This window comes from Haematobia irritans, chromosome 4 (assembly GCF_050003625.1).
Source record: "Haematobia irritans isolate KBUSLIRL chromosome 4, ASM5000362v1, whole genome shotgun sequence".
Lineage (NCBI taxonomy): Eukaryota > Metazoa > Arthropoda > Insecta > Diptera > Muscidae > Haematobia > Haematobia irritans.
In genome coordinates, this window is record NC_134400.1 from 194,192,314 (window position 1) to 194,212,488 (window position 20,175).

General features: G+C 32.0%; 3 protein-coding genes across 3 annotated transcripts; 2 read left to right on the forward strand and 1 right to left on the reverse strand.

The window, feature by feature from the left end:
- The first annotated feature begins 4,558 nt into the window (after positions 1-4,558).
- On the forward strand, positions 4,559-5,287 carry Nplp3 (Neuropeptide-like precursor 3). Its single transcript, XM_075305453.1, has 2 exons — positions 4,559-4,718; positions 4,829-5,287. The coding sequence occupies exons 1-2, from the start codon at positions 4,707-4,709 to the stop codon at positions 5,030-5,032; spliced, it is 216 nt and encodes a 71-aa protein (XP_075161568.1). The 5' UTR covers positions 4,559-4,706; the 3' UTR covers positions 5,033-5,287.
- Positions 5,288-6,028: 741 nt separating this feature from the next.
- On the reverse strand, positions 6,029-14,681 carry LOC142234340 (uncharacterized). The gene is made up of 2 exons (XM_075305452.1): positions 14,624-14,681; positions 6,029-6,435 (listed from the first exon to the last, which is right to left on the reverse strand). Exons 1-2 carry the CDS (start codon positions 14,633-14,635, stop codon positions 6,055-6,057), a joined length of 393 nt encoding a protein of 130 aa, XP_075161567.1. The 5' UTR covers positions 14,636-14,681; the 3' UTR covers positions 6,029-6,054.
- On the forward strand, positions 14,634-18,917 carry LOC142235927 (uncharacterized). Its single transcript, XM_075307176.1, has 3 exons — positions 14,634-14,638; positions 14,814-14,820; positions 18,564-18,917. Exons 1-3 carry the CDS (start codon positions 14,634-14,636, stop codon positions 18,915-18,917), a joined length of 366 nt encoding a protein of 121 aa, XP_075163291.1.
- The last annotated feature ends 1,258 nt before the right edge of the window (positions 18,918-20,175 follow it).

Here is a 20,175-nt window from a genome sequence, read left to right on the forward strand (position 1 = left end):
GCACAAAATGTTAATTCCATGGAAAATTTTGTCAAAATTTTATTTCTATAGAAAATTTTGTCACAATTTTATTTCGATAGAAAATTTTGACAAAATTTTATATCTACAGAAACTTTTGTCAAAATTTTATTTATATAGAAAATTTGGTCAAAATTTTATTTACATAGAACAATTTTTTGTCTATAGAAAATTTTGCCAAAATTTTATTCCTATAGCAAATTTTGTCAAAATTTTACTTCTATAGAAAATTGTGGTTAAGTTTTATTTCTATGGAAAATGTTGTCACTTCCACCGAAAGTTTTGTTTCTACACGGATGAAAAAGACTGTTTTTCATATGTTTGGCTATAAACATTATATGTTTGGAACACAAATTTTTAAACACAATATTTTTGAGTGCAAGCATATAATGTTCATAAACTAGCATAACATGTTTGGGACATATATGTTAATATGTTAGAACATATTATGTTTGGGACATAAAATGTTTTTAAATATAATATGCTTGGATGCAAACATATATTAATTTAGAAATAGCCTATAAACATATATGTGTTTAGTAGCTTGGAGCGCTATTTAACAGGAAGCGATATTGAATTAAGTTGGTGGTTGTTGCTTGTTATTACAAAATTAACATTTTATTTTTCCTTGGGCAATTGATCAGCTACTTCTTTGATCCCTACAAACTGTGTGGTCCGCTGTTCGAATCCCCGTCCGGCAAAAGGTAAAATTAAAATAAAAAAAATCATACAATTGAATAATTTCTTCTACAATGTTTGTATTACAGAAAAAGGTGCTAAGAACTAAAAAATCTCGTGGAAGTGAGAAAGATGTGGGGGAATATACAATCGGGCAGAAACAAAATTTTGAGCATTCAGGTCGAAAACCTATGTTGTTAGCACCTATATTACCTGTTTATTTTCATAATTCATTATGATTCTAAATATATATATAAATAAATAAATAAAATTTTGAGCACAATATTGTTTGGGAGAATTTTTTTAAGCATATAATATAAAATTGACTACCCAAACATATATTGTTTAGACCAATATGCTTTCAAACATATTATATATTGGAAGAGATCAAACATATAAATGTTTGGGCAATAGCCAAAAATGTATATGCTTGAAGCAAAATATGTTTGGGAGTATATGTTACAGAAGCGATTTTTTGTGAGCGTGTATAGAAAATGACAAAATGTTATTTCTCTAGAATTTGTTGTCAAAATGTTATTTCTATGTGAATTTTTCTCAAAGGTTTATTTGTATAGAAAACTTTGTCAAAATTTTATTTCCATAGAAATATTTGTCAAAATTTTATTCCTATAGAAAATTTTTCAAAATTTGATTTCTATGGAAAATTTTTCAAACTTTTATTTCTATAGAAAATTTTATGTCTGTTGAAAATTTCGAAAAAAATTTATTTCATTAGAAAAGTTTGTCAAAATTTTATTTCTATAGAAAATGACAACATGTTAATTCCATAGAAAATTCTGTCAAAATTTTATTTCTATAGAAAATTTTTTCAAAATTTCATTTCTACAGAATTTTTTAAAAATTTTATTTCTATAGATACGTTTGTTAAAATTTTATATCTATAAATAATTTTGTCAGAATTTTATTTTTATAAAAAAAATTGTATGTCTATAGAAAACTTTGTCAAAATTTTATTTCTTAGATTTTTTTTTTCAAAATTTTAATTCTGTAGAAAATTTTGTCACAATTTTGTTTTTATAGAAAATTTTGTCAAAATTTTATTTTTATAGAAACTTTTGTTAAAGTTATATATCTATAAAAAATTTTGTCAATATTTTATTTCTATAGAAAATTTTGTCCAATTTTATTTCTATAGAAAATTTTCTCACAATTTTGTTTCTATAGAAAATGACGAAATGTTAATTCCATAGAAAATTTTGTCAAAATTTTATTTGAATAGAAAATTTAGTCAAAATTTTATTTTGATTGAAAATTTTGGCAAAATCTTATATCTACGGAAACTTTTGTCAAAATTTTATATCTACAAAAAATTTTGTCAAAATTTTATTTTTATAGAAACTTTTGTTAAAATTATATATCTATAAAAATTTTTGTCCAATTTTATTTCTATAGAAAATTTTGTCACAATTTTGTTTCTATAGAAAATGACGAAATGTTTATTCCATAGAACATTTTGTCAAAATTTTATTTGAATAGAAAATTTTGTCAAAATTTTATTTTGATAGAAAATTTTGGCAAAATCTTATATCTACAGAAACTTTTGTCAAAGTTTTATTTCAATAGAATATTTGGTCAAAATTTTATTTCCATACAAAATTTTATGTCTATTATTTCTATAGAAAATTTTGTCAACTCCATCGGCAGTTTTGTTTCTATAGAAAATGACAAAATGTCATATCTCTAGAATTTTTTTTTGTCAAATTTTATTTCTATAGAAAATTGTCTCAAAATTTTATTTCAATAGAAAATTTTGTCACAATTTTATTTCTAAAGAAAATGTTGTCAAAATTTTATTTGTATAGAAAACTTTGTTAAAATTTTATTTCCATAGAAATCTTTGTCAAATTTTTATTTCTATAGCAAATTTTGCCAAAATTTTATGTCTATTGCCAATTTTGTAAAAATTTTATTTCTATAGAAAATGACAAAATGTTAAATCCATAGAAAATTTTGTCAAAATTTTATTTCTATATAAATTTTTTCAAAATTTCATTTCTACATAAAATTTCTTCAAAATTTTATTTCTATAGAAACTTTTGTTAAAATTTTATATCTTTAAAAAAATTTGTCACAATTTTTTTTATAAAAAATTTTCTGTCTGTAGAAATTATTGTCAAAATTTTATTTCTATAGAAAATTTTGTCGAAATTGTATTTCTATAGATTTTTTTTCAAAATTTTAATTCTGTAGAAAACTTTGTTTTTATAGAAAATGTCAAAATTTTATTACTATCGAAATTTTGTCAAAATTTCTATAGAAAATTTTCTCAAAATTTTATTTCTATAGAAAATTTTCTCAAAATTTTATTTCTATAGAAAATTTTATCAAAATTTTATTTCAATAGAAGATTTTGTCACAATTTTATTTCTAAAGAAAATTTTGTAAATTTTTTTTCTATAGAAAATGTTCTCAAAATTTCATTTCTATTGAAAATTTTGCCAACATTTCATTTCTATAGAAAATTTTGTCAAAATTTTATGAAATAATCTACTGAATTTTGTATGTAGGGTATTATTGTTTCTTAATACAAAATCAAACAGCTGAAATCTATAGAAAATTTTGTCAACATTTCTGTCTATACAAAATGACAAAATGTTAATTCCATAGAAAATTTTGTAAAAATTTTATTTCTATAGAAAATTTTTTCAAAATTTCATTTCTACATAACATTTCTTCAAAATTTTATTTCTATAGAAACTTTTGTTAAAATTTTGTATCTATAAAAATTTTGTCACAATTTTTTTTTATAAAAAATTGTATGTCTATAGAAAATATTGTCAACCTTTTATTTCTATAGAAAATTTTGTCAAAATTTTATTTCTATAGAAATTTTTTTCAACATTTTAATTCTGTAGAAAGTTTTGTTTTTATAGAACATGTCAAAATTTTATTACTATCGAAATTTTGTCAAAATTTCTATAGAAAATTTTCTCAAAATTTTATTTCTATAGAAAATTTTCTCCAAATTTTAATTCTATAGAAAATTTTCTCAAAATTTTATTTCTATAGAAAATTTTCTCCACATTTTATTTCGATAGAAAATTTTCTCAAAATTTTATTTCTATAGAAAATTTTCTCAAAATTTTATTTCTATAGAAAATTTTCTCAAAATTTTATTTCTACAGAAAATTTTCTCAAAATTTTATTGCTATAGAAAATTTTCTCAAAATTTTACGAAATAATCTACTGAATTGTTGATGTAGGGTATTGTGGTATCTTAATACAGAATCAAGCAACAGAAAATAGTCTAATGATACAGTGGCAGTATTTTCAAAGATTATAAATTATTTACAAGTTCAGATTGTAATCTAATACCTCAAAGAAGGCGGATTGTTTGTACAATTAATATGATAAGGAGAGCTGGAGGTAAACCCATAATAAACCAGTCCTCCTCACCGAACCAAGAGCAAATTAATAATCCAGATGTGGATAGGGGTTTAAAGTAACTTTAGCTAACTTAAACAGACCGACATTACAAAAATGTTTCGACAACCCCAGTGGGAAGGGAGGGCAAACTATGGACAACAATTATATTTCAGGTTCAAGAGCAACAACTGGAAACTATTAGAACTGACACTATTACATGACCACAAATCAAAAGTAACGCCAACAATAGTCAGTTGCGAAATCAAAAAACGGCAAATACCACCAACACTGTGTCAATGGCAATAGACCGCCACGGTATAGACCCCTTACTGACCTCATCAGCCAATCAATTGGCCCTTACAACTTCTAGTGATTTTAGTAAAGCAGAGAGGGACGGAAGGGGAGTAAACTAGAACATGTAAGTCGTCTGATGCAACTGCAATGAAAGACACTTACCAGTTAGGGGATTGGATGAAAACCCGGGGGTAAGAAAAGTCAGTTTCAGCAAAGCTTCCAGCACCATTGATATATAAGACATGGATTAAATTCGAAAAATTATCAAACAGTTCCCAGACTTTTAAGTGAAAACCACAGATACAGTCTAAGAACCAAACAACTACAACATGTTCAAATACGTAAGTTAAAGGAAAACTACAGCAGTTATAGCACATAAACCCTGAAGCAATTACACCACATAAATCCTAAAGGATACACAAGGATATTGACATTGTTGTATTATTTTCAGATTGCTGCTGTCTTTGCCTTGCTATTGGCTATTGCCACTGCCTTGCCAGCTCCTGCTCCAGTACCAGCTCCAGCACCATCCCCAAGTCTACCTTATCCTTATCTGGGACCTTATGTCTATGGACCTCATGTTTTGGGTGCCCCAGTTGTTAAAGTACTTGGTCCCTGGGGACCTTATGTCCATGGACCCGTAGTTGTTGGTTAAATTAAATTCGATTAAGTTAATCGCTGCTTTGACCAACTGCTAACATTAACTCAATTTCTGGAACGTTTGGAGATTCTTTTATTATGAACGACTATCGTGTACCCTGTGTGATTATTTTCAATTTTCCCTCTTAAATCATTCTCTTAGTATTTTTGTATTATTCATTAACTTTCATTTAGAGTTTGTTTTAGCAAAAAAAAAAATGAAATGAAAAATATAAAAAATTTTTTGTATGCAACTTCACATAAATAGAAATGATTTTTGAATTTACTTAGTCATAACGGCCAAATAAAAAGGTTTGAGTGTACTCCAGTAAAATAGGTAACGCCTAAAAGTATGCCATGGTTTTTGGTTAAATTCATAGCCATAAAGTGAATAAAATCGGTATTAATTACACTCAAAAATAAATGGCCACTTCTAAAAATCAAAATATTAAGACAGATACAAGCAAACAAAAATTGTTGTTTAGTTTCGTTATTTAATACACTCAGAAAAATTTTGTTTCCTTGTTAAAGTGCGAAAATGTATGACTGGAAGAAAATAGCATGACTGCACATATATGACCACACCCAAAAAAAAGTGAGCCCACAATGAAGAAAAATGTGAAGTTATTTTAGAAAATTTTAACTAAAATAGTTTTCTAATTCCAAAAACTTACAAATAAGTTACTACTTTTTGTCAAATTGAAGATTTATTAAATATAATAATTTGTTTTCTGTTGTTTAAGAAAATTGCATATGTTAAAGGAAAAATTGGGTTTAAAAATTTTTCAAAGTGCTACAAACCAGTTTACTTTTCTGTGTAATGTCTCAGTCTGTTGATGATCCGAGTCTCTGAGTTTGGTTGCCAAACTTCAACAAAATGAACCATTTATGCGACTCGTTTTTTCAGTATTGAAAATGTAAGGAATTGAACTGAATTGCCCTCCCTTTTGGGTTCCCCAATGAAAACACATTTTTCTAAGACTTAAAATATTTATTTGACAACAAAACTTGAATTCGTCTCTCGTAATCCTTCCAAAATCAATGATGATGATGGAATGAATGTACCAAAGGAGCTGAATGGACAACAGGAACTGAATGTACCACAGGAGTAACATGGTGAACGGCCGAATGAACTACAGGCGTGTGAACTGTTTTTACAACTGGAGCAACATGATGGACAACTGGTGTATGGATAGTCTTAACAACCGGGGCAGCATGAACGGTAGTCTTAACAATGGGTGTTAGGACAGGTTGTACAATGGCTTTGTTATGGACTTGGGTAATACTCTGATGCGATACAGCCGAGGGAGCTGAATGAACCACATGTCCTACTTTGGCAACAACAGGTTCATGCACGACATGATGAGTTTCAATGTGACCAGCTGAGGCGGCCAAAAAGAGGGTGACGAAAATGCCAGCCTAGAAGGAGAGAAATAAAATTTAGTAAATTTGTATAGGTGAAAAATTCAAATATATGTAAGTTTTGAAGACCAAATTCATTTCTTTTATAAATATTTTCACTAAAATCTTGTAAAATTTTCATTTCTAAAGGGTGATTCTTTTGAGGTTAGGATTTTCATGCATTAGTATTTGACAGATCACGTGGGATTTCAGACATGGTGTCAAAGAGAAAGATGCTCAGTATGCTTTGACATTTCATCATGAATAGACTTACTAACGAGCCACAACGTCGAATTTTCAGTGAATGGGCCCTAGAAAAGTTGGCAGAAAATCCGCTTTTTTTATCGACAAATTTTGTTCAGCGATGAGGCTCATTTCTGGTTGAATGGCTACGTAAATAAGCAAAATTGCCGCATTTGGAGTGAAGAGCAACCAGAAGCCGTTCAAGAACTGCCCATGCATCCCGAAAAATGCACTGTTTGGTGTGGTTTGTACGCTGGTGGAATCATTGGACCGTATTTTTTCAAAGATGCTGTTGGACGCAACGTTACGGTGAATGGCGATCGCTATCGTTCGATGCTAACAAACTTTTTGTTGCCAAAAATGGAAGAACTGAACTTGGTTGACATGTGGTTTCAACAAGATGGCGCTACATGCCACACAGCTCGCGATTCTATGGCCATTTTGAGGGAAAACTTCGGAGAACAATTCATCTCAAGAAATGGACCGGTAAGTTGGCCACCAAGATCATGCGATTAGACGCCTTTAGACTATTTTTTGTGGGGCTACGTCAAGTCTAAAGTCTACAGAAATAAGCCAGCAACTATTCCAGCTTTGGAAGACAACATTTCCGAAGAAATTCGGGCTATTCCGGCCGAAATGCTCGAAAAAGTTGCCCAAAATTGGACTTTCCGAATGGACCACCTAAGACGCAGCCGCGGTCAACATTTAAATGAAATTATCTTCAAAAAGTAAATGTCATGGACCAATCTAACGTTTCAAATAAAGAACCGATGAGATTTTGCAAATTTTATGCGTTTTTTTTAAAAAAAAAGTTATCAAGCTCTTAACAAATCACCCTTTATAAGAAATTTAGTCAAAATTGCATTTCTATAGGAAATTTTGTCAAAATTTCATTTCTATAGGAAATTTTGTCAAAATTTCATTTCTATAGGAAATTTTGTCAATATTTCATTTCTATGAAAAATGTTGTCAAAATTTCATTTCTATATAGGAAATTTTGTCAAACTTTAATTTCTATAGGAAATTTTGTCAAAATTTCATTTCTATATAGGAAATTTTGTCAAACTTTAATTTCTAAAGGAAATTTTGTCAAAATTTCATTTCTATATAGGAAATTTTGTCAAAATTTCATTTCTATATAGGAAATTTTGTCAAAATTTCATTTCTATAGGAAATATTGTCAAAATTTCATTTCTATAAGAAATTTTGTCAAAATTTCATTTCTATAGGAAATTTTGTCAAGTTATTCCCCTCCAACTAAGAGGTACTTCACAAATTTCTATAGAAATAAAATTTTGACATAGTTTTCTATAGAAATAAAATTTTGACATAATTTTGTATAAAAATCTATGGTAATTCGTACATGAAAAATCCAAACAAAGCATTGTAGTTTTTTTTTTGCAGTATTTCATTTTGTTTTTTTTTTGTCTTTATTCATGGTGAACATTATCGATTATTTAGTATTTTTTTATCTTTTATTAAAAAAAAAAAAGTAGCCAAGTCTTTAGACACGAATTTAAAATAATAATTTTGAAGATTTCTATACATATAAATCAACAAAAATGCATTTCAATATAAAAACCTCAAAACTGAAAATATAAATCATCATTTAACTACCAACTTTATTTGTATAAACCACAAAACCGAATAATATCTCTACCAAAAAATGTTCAAATTTGTAAGTTTTTAAAATCAAATTTTCTTGTCAAAATTTCATTTCTATATAGGAAATTTTGTCAAAATTTCATTTATATAGGAAATTTTGTCAAAATTTCAGTTCTATAGGAAATATTGTCAAAATTTGATTTCTATAGGAAATATTGTCAAAATTTCATTTCTATAAGAAATTTTGTCAAAATTTCATTTCTATAGGAAATTTTGTCAAGTTATTCCTCTCCAACTAAGAGGTAATTCACAAATTTCTATAGAAATAAAATTTTGACATAGTTTTCTATAGAAATAAAATTTTGACAAAATTTTCTATAGAAAAAAATTTTGACAAAATTTTCTATAGAAAAAAATTTTGACAAAATTTTCTATAGAAAAAAATTTTGACAAAATTTTCTATAGAAAAAAATTTTGACAAAATTTTCTATAGAAATTAAATTTTGATAAACTTTTCAATAGAAATAAAATGTTGACGAAATTTTCTATAGAAAAAAATTTTGACAAAATTTTCTATAGAAATAAATTTTTTACAAAATTTTCTATAGAAATAAAATTTTGACAAAATTTTCTATAGAAAAAAAATTTTGACAAAATTTTCTATAGAAATTAAATTTTGATAAACTTTTCTATAAATTTTGACAACATTTTCTATAGAAATAAATTTTTGACAATTTTTTTTTAGAAATAAAATATTGACAAAGTTTTCTATAGATATAAATTTTTGACAAAACTTTCTATAGAAATAAAATTTTGACAAAATTTTCTATAGAAATAAAATATTGACAAAACTTTCTATAGAAATAAAATTTTGACGAAATTTTCTATAGAAATAAAATTTTGATAAAATTTTCTATAGAAATAAAATATTGACAAAATTTTCTGTTGAAATAAAATTTTGACAAAATTTTCTATCCCCATATAAACCGACCTTCCGATTTGGGGTCTTGGGCTTATAAAAATCATTGTTTTTTATTTTTTTTTATTGTATTTTAGGACCATCAAAAAGTGTAACGAAAATGGTGCCTATCGGTCCATGTTTTGGTATAGCCCCCATATGGACCGATTTGCCGATTTGCTTCTTGGGCGTCTAGAAAGTGTATTTTCTATCCGATTTGCCTGAAATTGACAATCTAGGGGTATTTTACGATCACAAATTGGTGAGTCGAAAATGGGGGCATCGGTTCATGTTTTGGAATAGCCCCTATATAGACCGATCTCCCGATTTTACTTCTTGGGCGTCTCGAAACTACACCCATAGAAAAAATCATGAACGGCGTGGTCATTTCGAAACGATCCGTTCATGTGTTGTCAAACTGAGAACAGATGGGCTCAATCTGACAACGTAAAAATGACACCACACGTTGTCAAAACAACAACCAGCGTTCATGATCTGCAAACGTAATGGTTACGTTTGCAATTACGTAAACAAAATTAAACAAGTATATACGGCCGTAAGTTCGGCCAGGCCGAATCTTATGTACCCTCCACCATGGATTGCGTCGAAACTTCTACGATAGACTGTCATCCACAAATTTCAACTCACTCAGATGAAATTTGCTCCTCCAAGAGGCTCCAAAACCAAATCTCGGGATCGGTTTATATGGGGGCTATAAATGATTATGGACTGATATGGACCACTTTCGGCATGGTTGTTAAATATCATATACTACCACCACGTACCAAATTTCAACCAGATCAGATGAATTTTGCTTCTCCAAAAGGCACCGGAGGTCAAATCTGGCGATGGGTTTATATGGGAGCTATATTTAATTATGAACTGATAGGAACCAGTTCCTGCATGGTTGTTGGATACCATATACTAACACCATGTACCAAATTTCAGCCGGATCGGATGAAATTTGCTTCTCTTAGAGCAATCGAAAACCAAATTTGGGGGTCCGTTTATATGGGGGCTATACGTAAAAGTGGACCGATATGGCCCATTTGCAATACCATCTTATCTACATCAATAACAACTACTTGTGTCAAGTTTCAAGTCGATAGCTTGTTTCGTTCGGAAGTTAGCGTGATTTCAACAGACGGACGGACGGACAACCGGAGTGACGGACGGACGGACGGACAGACGGACGGACGGACATGCTCAGATCGACTCAGAATTTCACCACGACCCAGAATATATATACTTTATGGGGTCTTAGAGCAATATTTCGATGTGTTACAAACGGAATGACAAAGTTAATATACCCCCCATCCTATGGTGGAGGGTATAAAAAGGCCGATTAAATACGTATATAATTAAGTTTAAAGTTTCTATAGAAATAAAATTTTGACAAAATAAAATTTTGACAACATTTTCTATAAAAGTAGAATTTGGAAAAAATTTTCTATAGAAATAAAATTTTGACAACATTTTCTATAGAAATAAAATTTTGACAAAATTTTCTATAGAAATAAAATTTTGACAAAATTTTCTATCGAAATAAAATTTTGACAAAATTTTCTATAGAAATAAAATTTTGACAAAATTTTCTATAGAAATAAAATTTTGCTAGATTACTTTTGGGGATCGGCTATATATAACTATAGACGGCTATGGACCAATTTTGGCATGGTTGTTAGCGGCCATATACTGCACAATGTACAAAATTTCACCACGTTCGAAATCGTAACCGGATACGATGAATTTTGGTCCTCTAAGAGCTCCGGAGGTCAAATCTGGGGATTTTTTTAAATGGGGGTTATATAATTAAGACCGGCATGGACCAATTTTTGCATGGTTGTTAAAGACCATATACTAACACCACGTACCAAATTTCAACCGGATTGGGTGAATTTTGCTCTTCCAAGGGGATCCGGAGGTCACATCTGGGGATCGGTTTATATGGGGGCTATATATAACTATGGACCGATTTCGACCAATTTTTGCATAGTGGTTAGAGACCATATACTAACACCATGTACCAAATTTCATCCGGATCATGTGAAATTTTCTTCTCTTAGAGGCTCCCCAAGCCAAATCTGGGGATCGGTTTATATGGGGGCTATATATAATTATTGACCGATGTAAACCAATTTTTGCATGATTGTTAAAGACCATATACTAACACCCTGTACCAAATTTGAGCCGGATCGGATGAAATTTGCTTCTCTTAGAGGCCTCGCAAGCCAAATTTGGGGGTCCGTTTATATGGGGACTATACGTAAAATTGGACCGATATGGCCCATTTGCAATACCATCCGACCTACATCAATAACAACTACTTGTGCCAAGTTTCAAGTCGATAGCTTGTTTCGTTCGGAAGTTAGCGTGATTTCAACAGACGGACGGACGGACGGACATGCTCAATTCGACTCAGAATTTCACCACGACCCAGAATATATATACTTTATGGGGTCTTAGAGCAATATTTCGATGTGTTACAAACGGAATGACAAAGTTAATATACCCCCCATCCTATGGTGGAGGCTATAAAAAGTGTTGTTCCACCAAGACAACGCACCGTGCCACAAGTCATTGAGAACGATGGCAAAAATTCATGAATTGGGCTTCGAATTGCTTCCCCACCCACCGTATTCGCCAGATCTGGCCCCCAGCGACTTTTTCTTGTTCTCAGACCCCAAAAGGATGCTCGCAGGGAAAAAATTTGGCTGCAATGAAGAGGTGATTGCCGAAACTGAGGCCTATTTTGAGGCAAAACCGAAAGAGTACTACCAAAATGGTATCAAAAAATTGGAAGTTCGTTATAATCGTTGTATCGCTCTTGAAGGGAACTATGTTGAACAGCGTTGCCAATTTAGCTTTTTTCCCGCTAGATTTGGCTTTTTTTGAAGACGTTTAGCGGGAAAAAAATGCATTTAGCTTTTAGCTTTTTTTCTGGCTTTTTTTCATGACCCTTTTAGCTATTTTTGGCTTTTTTATTTTCGACATGTTCCTATTGAAATATGAAATAATTCGGAGCTCAATTGAAGCATTAATAATTATTCCAGCCATTATCCGGGCATTTTTGGAGCAAATACACCTTGTTGTAAAGTTTTTTCCTCGTATTCGTAAAAGTTATCGTAAACTTTAAATCTACTATTACCATACAAATTCCTTATATAAACTGTCAGTAAATTATTAGGAATATTAGCATTTGACTCGTTTATCCTTTTTATGTTATTATAATATTCTAAATTTATTATGATATTACTAAACTAAAATAGTAGATGTGAATTGCTTTGTACACTAAAAAAACATTGTCGTGAGGCCAAAGATTTCATGTCCTTAAAATACGTCCGCGAATTTTGGTTATAATAGCATTTGTGAATTTCATGTCCTTAAAATACGAACGCGAATTTTGGTTATAATAGCATTTGTGAATTTCTCTTATATAAAGTTTTTTCCTTGTCCAAAAGCCGATAAAGTCGTTTTGTCCTTATAGTTAATTGATTTAACTTAAAAGTGGGTATCTTTACCAGGGTTGGCCTGTCACAAACTGTGACTTTTGCGACATACATTTGCGACGGTATAATACGTATGTCGCAAAAGTCGTAAACCTACTGTATAAAACCTAATTTTGAATAGAAGAAATCCTGAACATTTTTTAATTTAGTTTGACAGCATTCGCTGTTAGTTTCTGCAGAAATTTGTGAAAGTTTTCCCACGGTCAAGCATATTTTCTTAGGTGGTATCGAAATTCCCGTTGGTGAGTGTGCAAAATACCTTAGGGTTATATTGGACAGGAGACTGAACTTAAAGCTAAGAAAAGTTGAGAAAATCCACGGTACTCTTGCAAAATGCAATAGGGAAAATGTGGGGACTAAAACCGAAAATTGTGGACATTCCTAAGAATTGAAACTTCTTCACACATACCATCGTCTTGGATATCATCGAATTCGCTGCCTAGGCGACGCGACTAAAGTATTTTCAGTTTGCGACTTTTGTTACTTTTTCTACATTTACGACGCGTATGTGACGTTTACGACGTTTACAACTTTGCGACAGTCGCAAACCTAAAAAAGTTTGATACAGACCATCTCTGATCTTTACATGAAAGAAGGCTAGGGACAATTCTACAAAATTCTTAAAATTAATGAAATAGTCTTTAAATTTGTGGAGTTTTTGTATCTTGACCACAAACCAAAATAGGGCTCAAAAATAGAAGAGGGTTTTCAACATTTTATTTTAAAAACGTATACATAGAATAATTTCTACTTAGAGTCTGAATTTGGAAATTTAAGTTTTCGTTAGCACGTTTTTAAAGCACTGTGGTAGTTCATGAATAAAAAGCTGAAAAAACGAATAAGTTCAAATTTGACTCGGAATCAATACCAAAATCATTAGTGTTCAAAATCTTTGGAACCGAACATAGAAATAATATAATAATAATAAATAAAATAATAATAATAAAGTTTTGAATGTGGTATTATTTTTTTAACATAAAAATATGCAATAAAAAAATCGTAGTGATAGGATCAAAAAATCTGCTATTTATTAAAGGAATGGATTTACATTTACGAAAATTGGACAACAATAGGTTTGTAGGGAAATTTTTGAATAAAAGTTATTCAGTATAAACTTGCAAGATAGTTAGAATGGGTTTTATACTCTTGGGAAATATTAGGAGAAGTGTACTCGTTCACGAATTTATCATTAATTCAGTTAAAATGAAATATGTTGATATTTTCGAATGCAGTTCTATGTGACATTGTGCAATATATCGCACATTTGACTTGTTGATGATTAACCAGCTGATAATTGCAAGTTTACTGGGAAAATGTTTTTACTAGGAAATATAAACGAAGGACTTCCAGTAAAAATTTGTGATAGTAATCCAAATGTATCGAGTACGCAAACAGAGCTAATATGACTTAGATTTTCTTACGGTCTCACAGAAATGGAAATAAAATGAATACAATTAAAATAATATGCATTTTAAGTGAAATAAAGCCTTTAAATTTGTTAAATTTCAATCAAAAACGTGACTTTTGATACAAAAAAATTTAGCTTTTTTTCTAGCTATTTTTTAAAATTTTTTAGCTTTTTTTGGCTAGTTTTTTGGACAAATCTAGCGGTTTTTGGTGAAACAATTCTGGCAACGCTGATGTTGAATAATAAAAACGAATTTTAACAAAAAATGTGTTTTTCTTTGTTAGACCGGGGACTTATCAGCCAACCTATTATGTTATTTTGTTCAATATAGTCCATTATAAATACGAAACAATGTATTGGAGTTTTATTAGAAATAGAATTAGAAAAATATTTTTCGTCTATACAATATTTAAGACATCTTTCTTTGCTTATAAATAAAACACATTCACTTTTTTTGATATTTTACTTAAATTCAATACTTACAAATTTGAACATGATGTATGTTACGATAGAGTTAAGCGAAAATGTTGAAATTAAAACGGATGATATGCGACTGATGCCTTTTGGATTAGGTTTCGATAGTTTTATAGAAAATTTTCCAACTAGAATAGCACTGCAGAATAATCGACAACATCATTGCCCATATTATCAATCTTGTCCACCTTGATTGTAGTTCAAAGGTAATTGAGAATTCTAACCAAAATTTCTAGTTTTTTTATGTTAACCCTAACCCTTAGCATAAGAGGAAATAATAAAAAAAAATTTTTGTTTAATTGAATGTCGATGTTAATGATAAATCAAAATAACAAAAGCCTAAATGAGAGCCATATCGTATATGTGTCAGTAGTGTGGTGCTAAGGCGCATGCGTGCAATCACCAGACAATTTGGGACTTATAAGCAGAGCGAGTATAATAGTTCTCAAGTGGCTGTTGATAATGAAGGTCATACAATTAATGATAAAGCTTCTGTTGAAGTGTTTTTTTTTTATTTTATTGCTGATGCTTGATGTCTAGACCAGCCCACTATTTTAGAAGTTCAAAAAAAAAACTAGTACATACGGCCGTAAGTTCGGCCAGGCCGAAGCTTATGTACCCTCCATCATGGATTGCGTAGAAACTTCATCTAAGCACTGCCATCCACAATCGAATTACTTAAGTTGCGGTAACGCTTGCCGATGGCAAGGTATCTTAAAACCTCCTAACACCATCTTCTAAATTGTATGTAAGTCCATACGTGGTATATATTAAATCAAAAAAGATCGATCCAATACGTATATAATTCAGTTTGACAAAGTAGACATAAAATTTTGACAAAATTTTCTATAGAAATAAAATTTTCACAAAATTTTCTAAAGAAATAAAAATTTTGACAAAATTTTCTATAGAAATAAAATTTTGGTAGACTATTTGTGGCTCTAGTGACAACCATGATTATGACCCGATATGGACCAATTTTTGTGTGATTGGACCAATTTTGGTATGGTTGTTAGCGACCATATACTAACACCACGTTCCTAATTTGACCCGGATCGGATGTATTTTGCTCCTCCAAGAGACTCCGGAGGTCAAATCTGGAGAATGTTTTATATTGGGGCTATATATAATTATGGACCGATATGGACCAATTCTGGCACGGTTGTTAAAGATCATATACTAACACCATGTTCCAAATAACAACCGGATTGGATGAAATTTGCATCTCTTGGAGACTTCGCAACCCAAATCTGGGGGGTTTATATGGGGGCTATATATAATTATGAACCGATGTGGACCAATTTTTGCATGGTTGTTAGAGACCATATACGAATATCATGTACCAAATATCAGGCGGATCGGCTGAAATTTGCTTCTCTTTGAGGCTCCGCAACCCAAATCTGGGGATCGGTTTATATGGGGGCTATATATAATTATGGACGATATGGACCAATTTTTGCTTCTCTTTGAGGCTCCGCAACCCAAATCTGGGGATCGGTTTATATGGGGGCTATATATAATTATGGACCGATATGGACCAATTTTTGCATGGTTGTTAGAGACCATATACCAACACCACGTAGCAAATTTCAGCGGGATCGGATGAAATTTGCTTCTCTTTTAGGCTCCGCAAACCAAATCTGGGCATCGGTTTATATGGGGGCTATATATAATTATGGACCGATGTGGACCTATTTTCGCATGATTGTTACAGACCATATTCCAACACCATGTAGCAAATTTCAGCCGGATCGGAAGAAATATGCTTCTCTTAGAGGCTCCACAAGCCAAATCTGGGGATCGGTTTATATAGGGGCTATATATAATTAAGGAGCGATATGGACCAATTTTTGCATGGTTGTTAGAGACCATATACCAACATCATGTACCAAATTTCAGCCGGATCGGATGAAATTTTCTTCTCTTTGAGGCTCCGCAATCCAAATCTTTGGATCGGTTTATATGGGGGCTATATATAATTATGGACCGATGTGAACCAATTTTTGCATGGTTGTTAGAGACCATATACCAACACCTTGTAGCAAATTTCAACCGGATCGGATGAAATTTGCTTCTCTTTTAGGCTCCGCAAGCCAAATCTGGGGATCGGTTTATATGGGGGCTATATATAATTATGGACCAATGTGAACCAATTTTTGCATGGTTGTTAGAGACCTTATACCAACACCATATACAAAATCTCAGCCGGATCGGATGGAATATGCTTCTGTTAGGGGCTCCACAAGTCAAATCTGAGGGTCCCTTTATATGGGGGCTATACGTAAAAGTGGACCGATATGGCCCATTTTCAATACCATACGACCTACATCGATAACAACTACTTGTGCCAAGTTTCAAGTCGATAGCTTGTTTCGTTTGGAAGTTAGCGTGATTTCAACAGACGGACGGACGGACGGACATGCTTAGATCGACTCAGAATTTCACCACGACCCAGAATATATATAAAGGGTGATTTGTTAAGAGCTTGATAACTTTTTAAAAAAAAAAAAACGCATAAAATTTGCAAAATCTCATCGGTTCTTTATTTGAAACGTTAGATTGGTCCATGACATTTACTTTTTGAAGATAATTTCATTTAAATGTTGACCGCGGCTGCGTCTTAGGTGGTCCATTCGGAAAGTCCAATTTTGGGCAACTTTTTCGAGCATTTCGGCCGGAATAGCCCGAATTTCTTCGGAAATGTTGTCTTCCAAAGCTGGAATAGTTGCTGGCTTATTTCTGTAGACTTTAGACTTGACGTAGCCCCACAAAAAATAGTCTAAAGGCGTCAAATCGCATGATCTTGGTGGCCAACTTACCGGTCCATTTCTTGAGATGAATTGTTCTCCGAAGTTTTCCCTCAAAATGGCCATAGAATCGCGAGCTGTGTGGCATGTAGCGCCATCTTGTTGAAACCACATGTCAACCAAGTTCAGTTCTTCCATTTTTGGCAACAAAAAGTTTGTTAGCATCGAACGATAGCGATCGCCATTCACCGTAACGTTGCGTCCAACAGCATCTTTGAAAAAATACGGTCCAATGATTCCACCAGCGTACAAACCACACCAAACAGTGCATTTTTCGGGATGCATGGGCAGTTCTTGAACGGCTTCTGGTTGCTCTTCACTCCAAATGCGGCAATTTTGCTTATTTACGTAGCCATTCAACCAGAAATGAGCCTCATCGCTGAACAAAATTTGTCGATAAAAAAGCGGATTTTCTGCCAACTTTTCTAGGGCCCATTCACTGAAAATTCGACGTTGTGGCAGATCGTAAGTCTATTCATGATGAAATGTCAAAGCATACTGAGCATCTTTCTCTTTGACACCATGTCTGAAATCCCACGTGATCTGTCAAATACTAATGCATGAAAATCCTAACCTCAAAAGAATCACCCTTTACTTTATGGGGTCTTAGAGCAATATTTCGATGTGTTACAAACGGAATGACAAAGTTAATATACCCCCATCCTATGATGGAGGGTATAAAAAAAATACAAAAAAAAATTAAATAAACTTTTAAAAAATCTATGGTAATTCGTACATGAAAAATCCAAACAAAGCATTGTAGTTTTTTTTGCAGTATTTAATTTTGTTTTTGTTTTTTTTTTTGTCTTTATTCATGGTGAACATTATCGATTATTTAGTATTTTTGTATCTTTTATTAAAAAAAAAAGTGGCCAAGTCTTTAGACATGAATTTAAAATAATAATTTTGAAGACCTCTATACATATAAATCAACAAAAATGCATTTCAATATAAAAACCTCAAAACTGAAAATATAAATCATCAGTTAACTACCAACTTTATTTGTATAAACCACAAAATATTTGTATAAACCACAAAATAAAATAATATCTCTACCAAAAAATGTTCAAATTTGTAAGTTTTTAAAATCAAATTTTCTTTTGCTAAAATTAAAAACTCAATTCTTTCTTCTATAACCCTAGGCCGCCATATTTGCCACCCTCTTCTTGGCCGTTTCTGCTGGTCTCATCGAAACTCATCATGTGGTCCAAGAACCTGTTGTTGCCAAAGTTGGTCATGTTGTTCATTCTGCCCCTTCGGCTGTCTCACATCAAAGTATTACCCAGGTCCATAGTAAGGCCGTTCTTCAGCCAGTCTATACCCCCATTGTTAAGACCACTGTCCATGCTACACCTGTGGTGAAGACAGTTCATCATGTTGCCCCAGTGGTAAAAACTGTTCACACTCCTGTCGTCCATCATGTAGCTCCTGTGGTTCATCACTCAACACCCATTGTCCATCATGCTAGCCCCTTGATACATACCGCTTTTCATTAGAACCTATATTTCTTGTTGTTAATATTGAATGTGATTTGTTGTTAAATAAAAGAAAATATACAAATTTTATTTCTTTAAATAAATTAGTAGAAAACGAAAAGATTGGAACATGTGGGTTGGGTATATGACCAAATATCAACAAGATTTATACTATTAAAGTTTTACTTGAATTCTAAAAAATTTTCAATTAAACTTTCAATTAAAAATTTTATTGGTTCAATTCATTTTTTATACCCTCCACCATAGGATGAGGGTATATTAGCTTTGTCATTCCGTTTGTAACACATCGAAATATTGCTCTAAGACCCCATAAAGTATACGTATTCTGGGTCGTGGTGAAATTCTGAGTCGATCTGAGCATGTCCGTCCGTCCGTCTGTTGAAATCACGCTAATTTCCGAACGAAACAAGCTATCGACTTGAAACTTGGCGCACGTAGTTGTTATTGATGTAGGTCAGATGGTATTGCAAATGGGCCAAATCGGTCCACTTTTACGTATAGCCCCCATATAAACGGACCCCCAAATTTGGCTTACAGACCCTCTAAGAGAAGCAAATTTCATCCGATCCGGCTGAAATTTGGTACATGGTGTTAGTATATGGTCTCTAAAAACCATGCAAAAATTGGTCCACATCGGTGCATAATTATATATAGCCCCCATATAAACCGATCCCCCGATTTGGTTTTCGGAGCCTCTAAGAGAAGCAAACTTCATCCGATCCGGTTGAAATTTGGTACATGGTGTTAGTATATGGCCACCGTGGTGCAATGGTTAGCATACCCGCCTTGCATACACAAGGTCGTGGGTTCGATTCCTGCATCGACCGAACACCAAAAAGTTTTTCAGCGGTGGATTATCCCAACTCAGTAATGCTGGTGACATTTCTGATGGCTTCTCTAAGTGGTTTCACTGGAATGTGGAACGCCGTTCGGACTCGGCTATAAAAAGGAGGTCCCTTGTCATTGAGCTTAACATGGAATCGGGCAGCACTCACTGATAAGAGAGAAGTTCACCACTGTGGTATCACAATGGACTGAATAGTCTAAGTGAGCCTGATACATCGGGCCTAACAACCATGCAAAAATTGGTCCACATCGGTCCATAAATATATATAGCCCCCATAAAAACCGATCCCCAGATATGGCTTGCGGAGCCTCTAAGAGAAGCAAATTTCATCCGATCCGGCTGAAATTTGGTACATGGTGTTAATATATGGTCTCTAAAAACCATGCAAAAATTGGTCCACATTGGTGCATA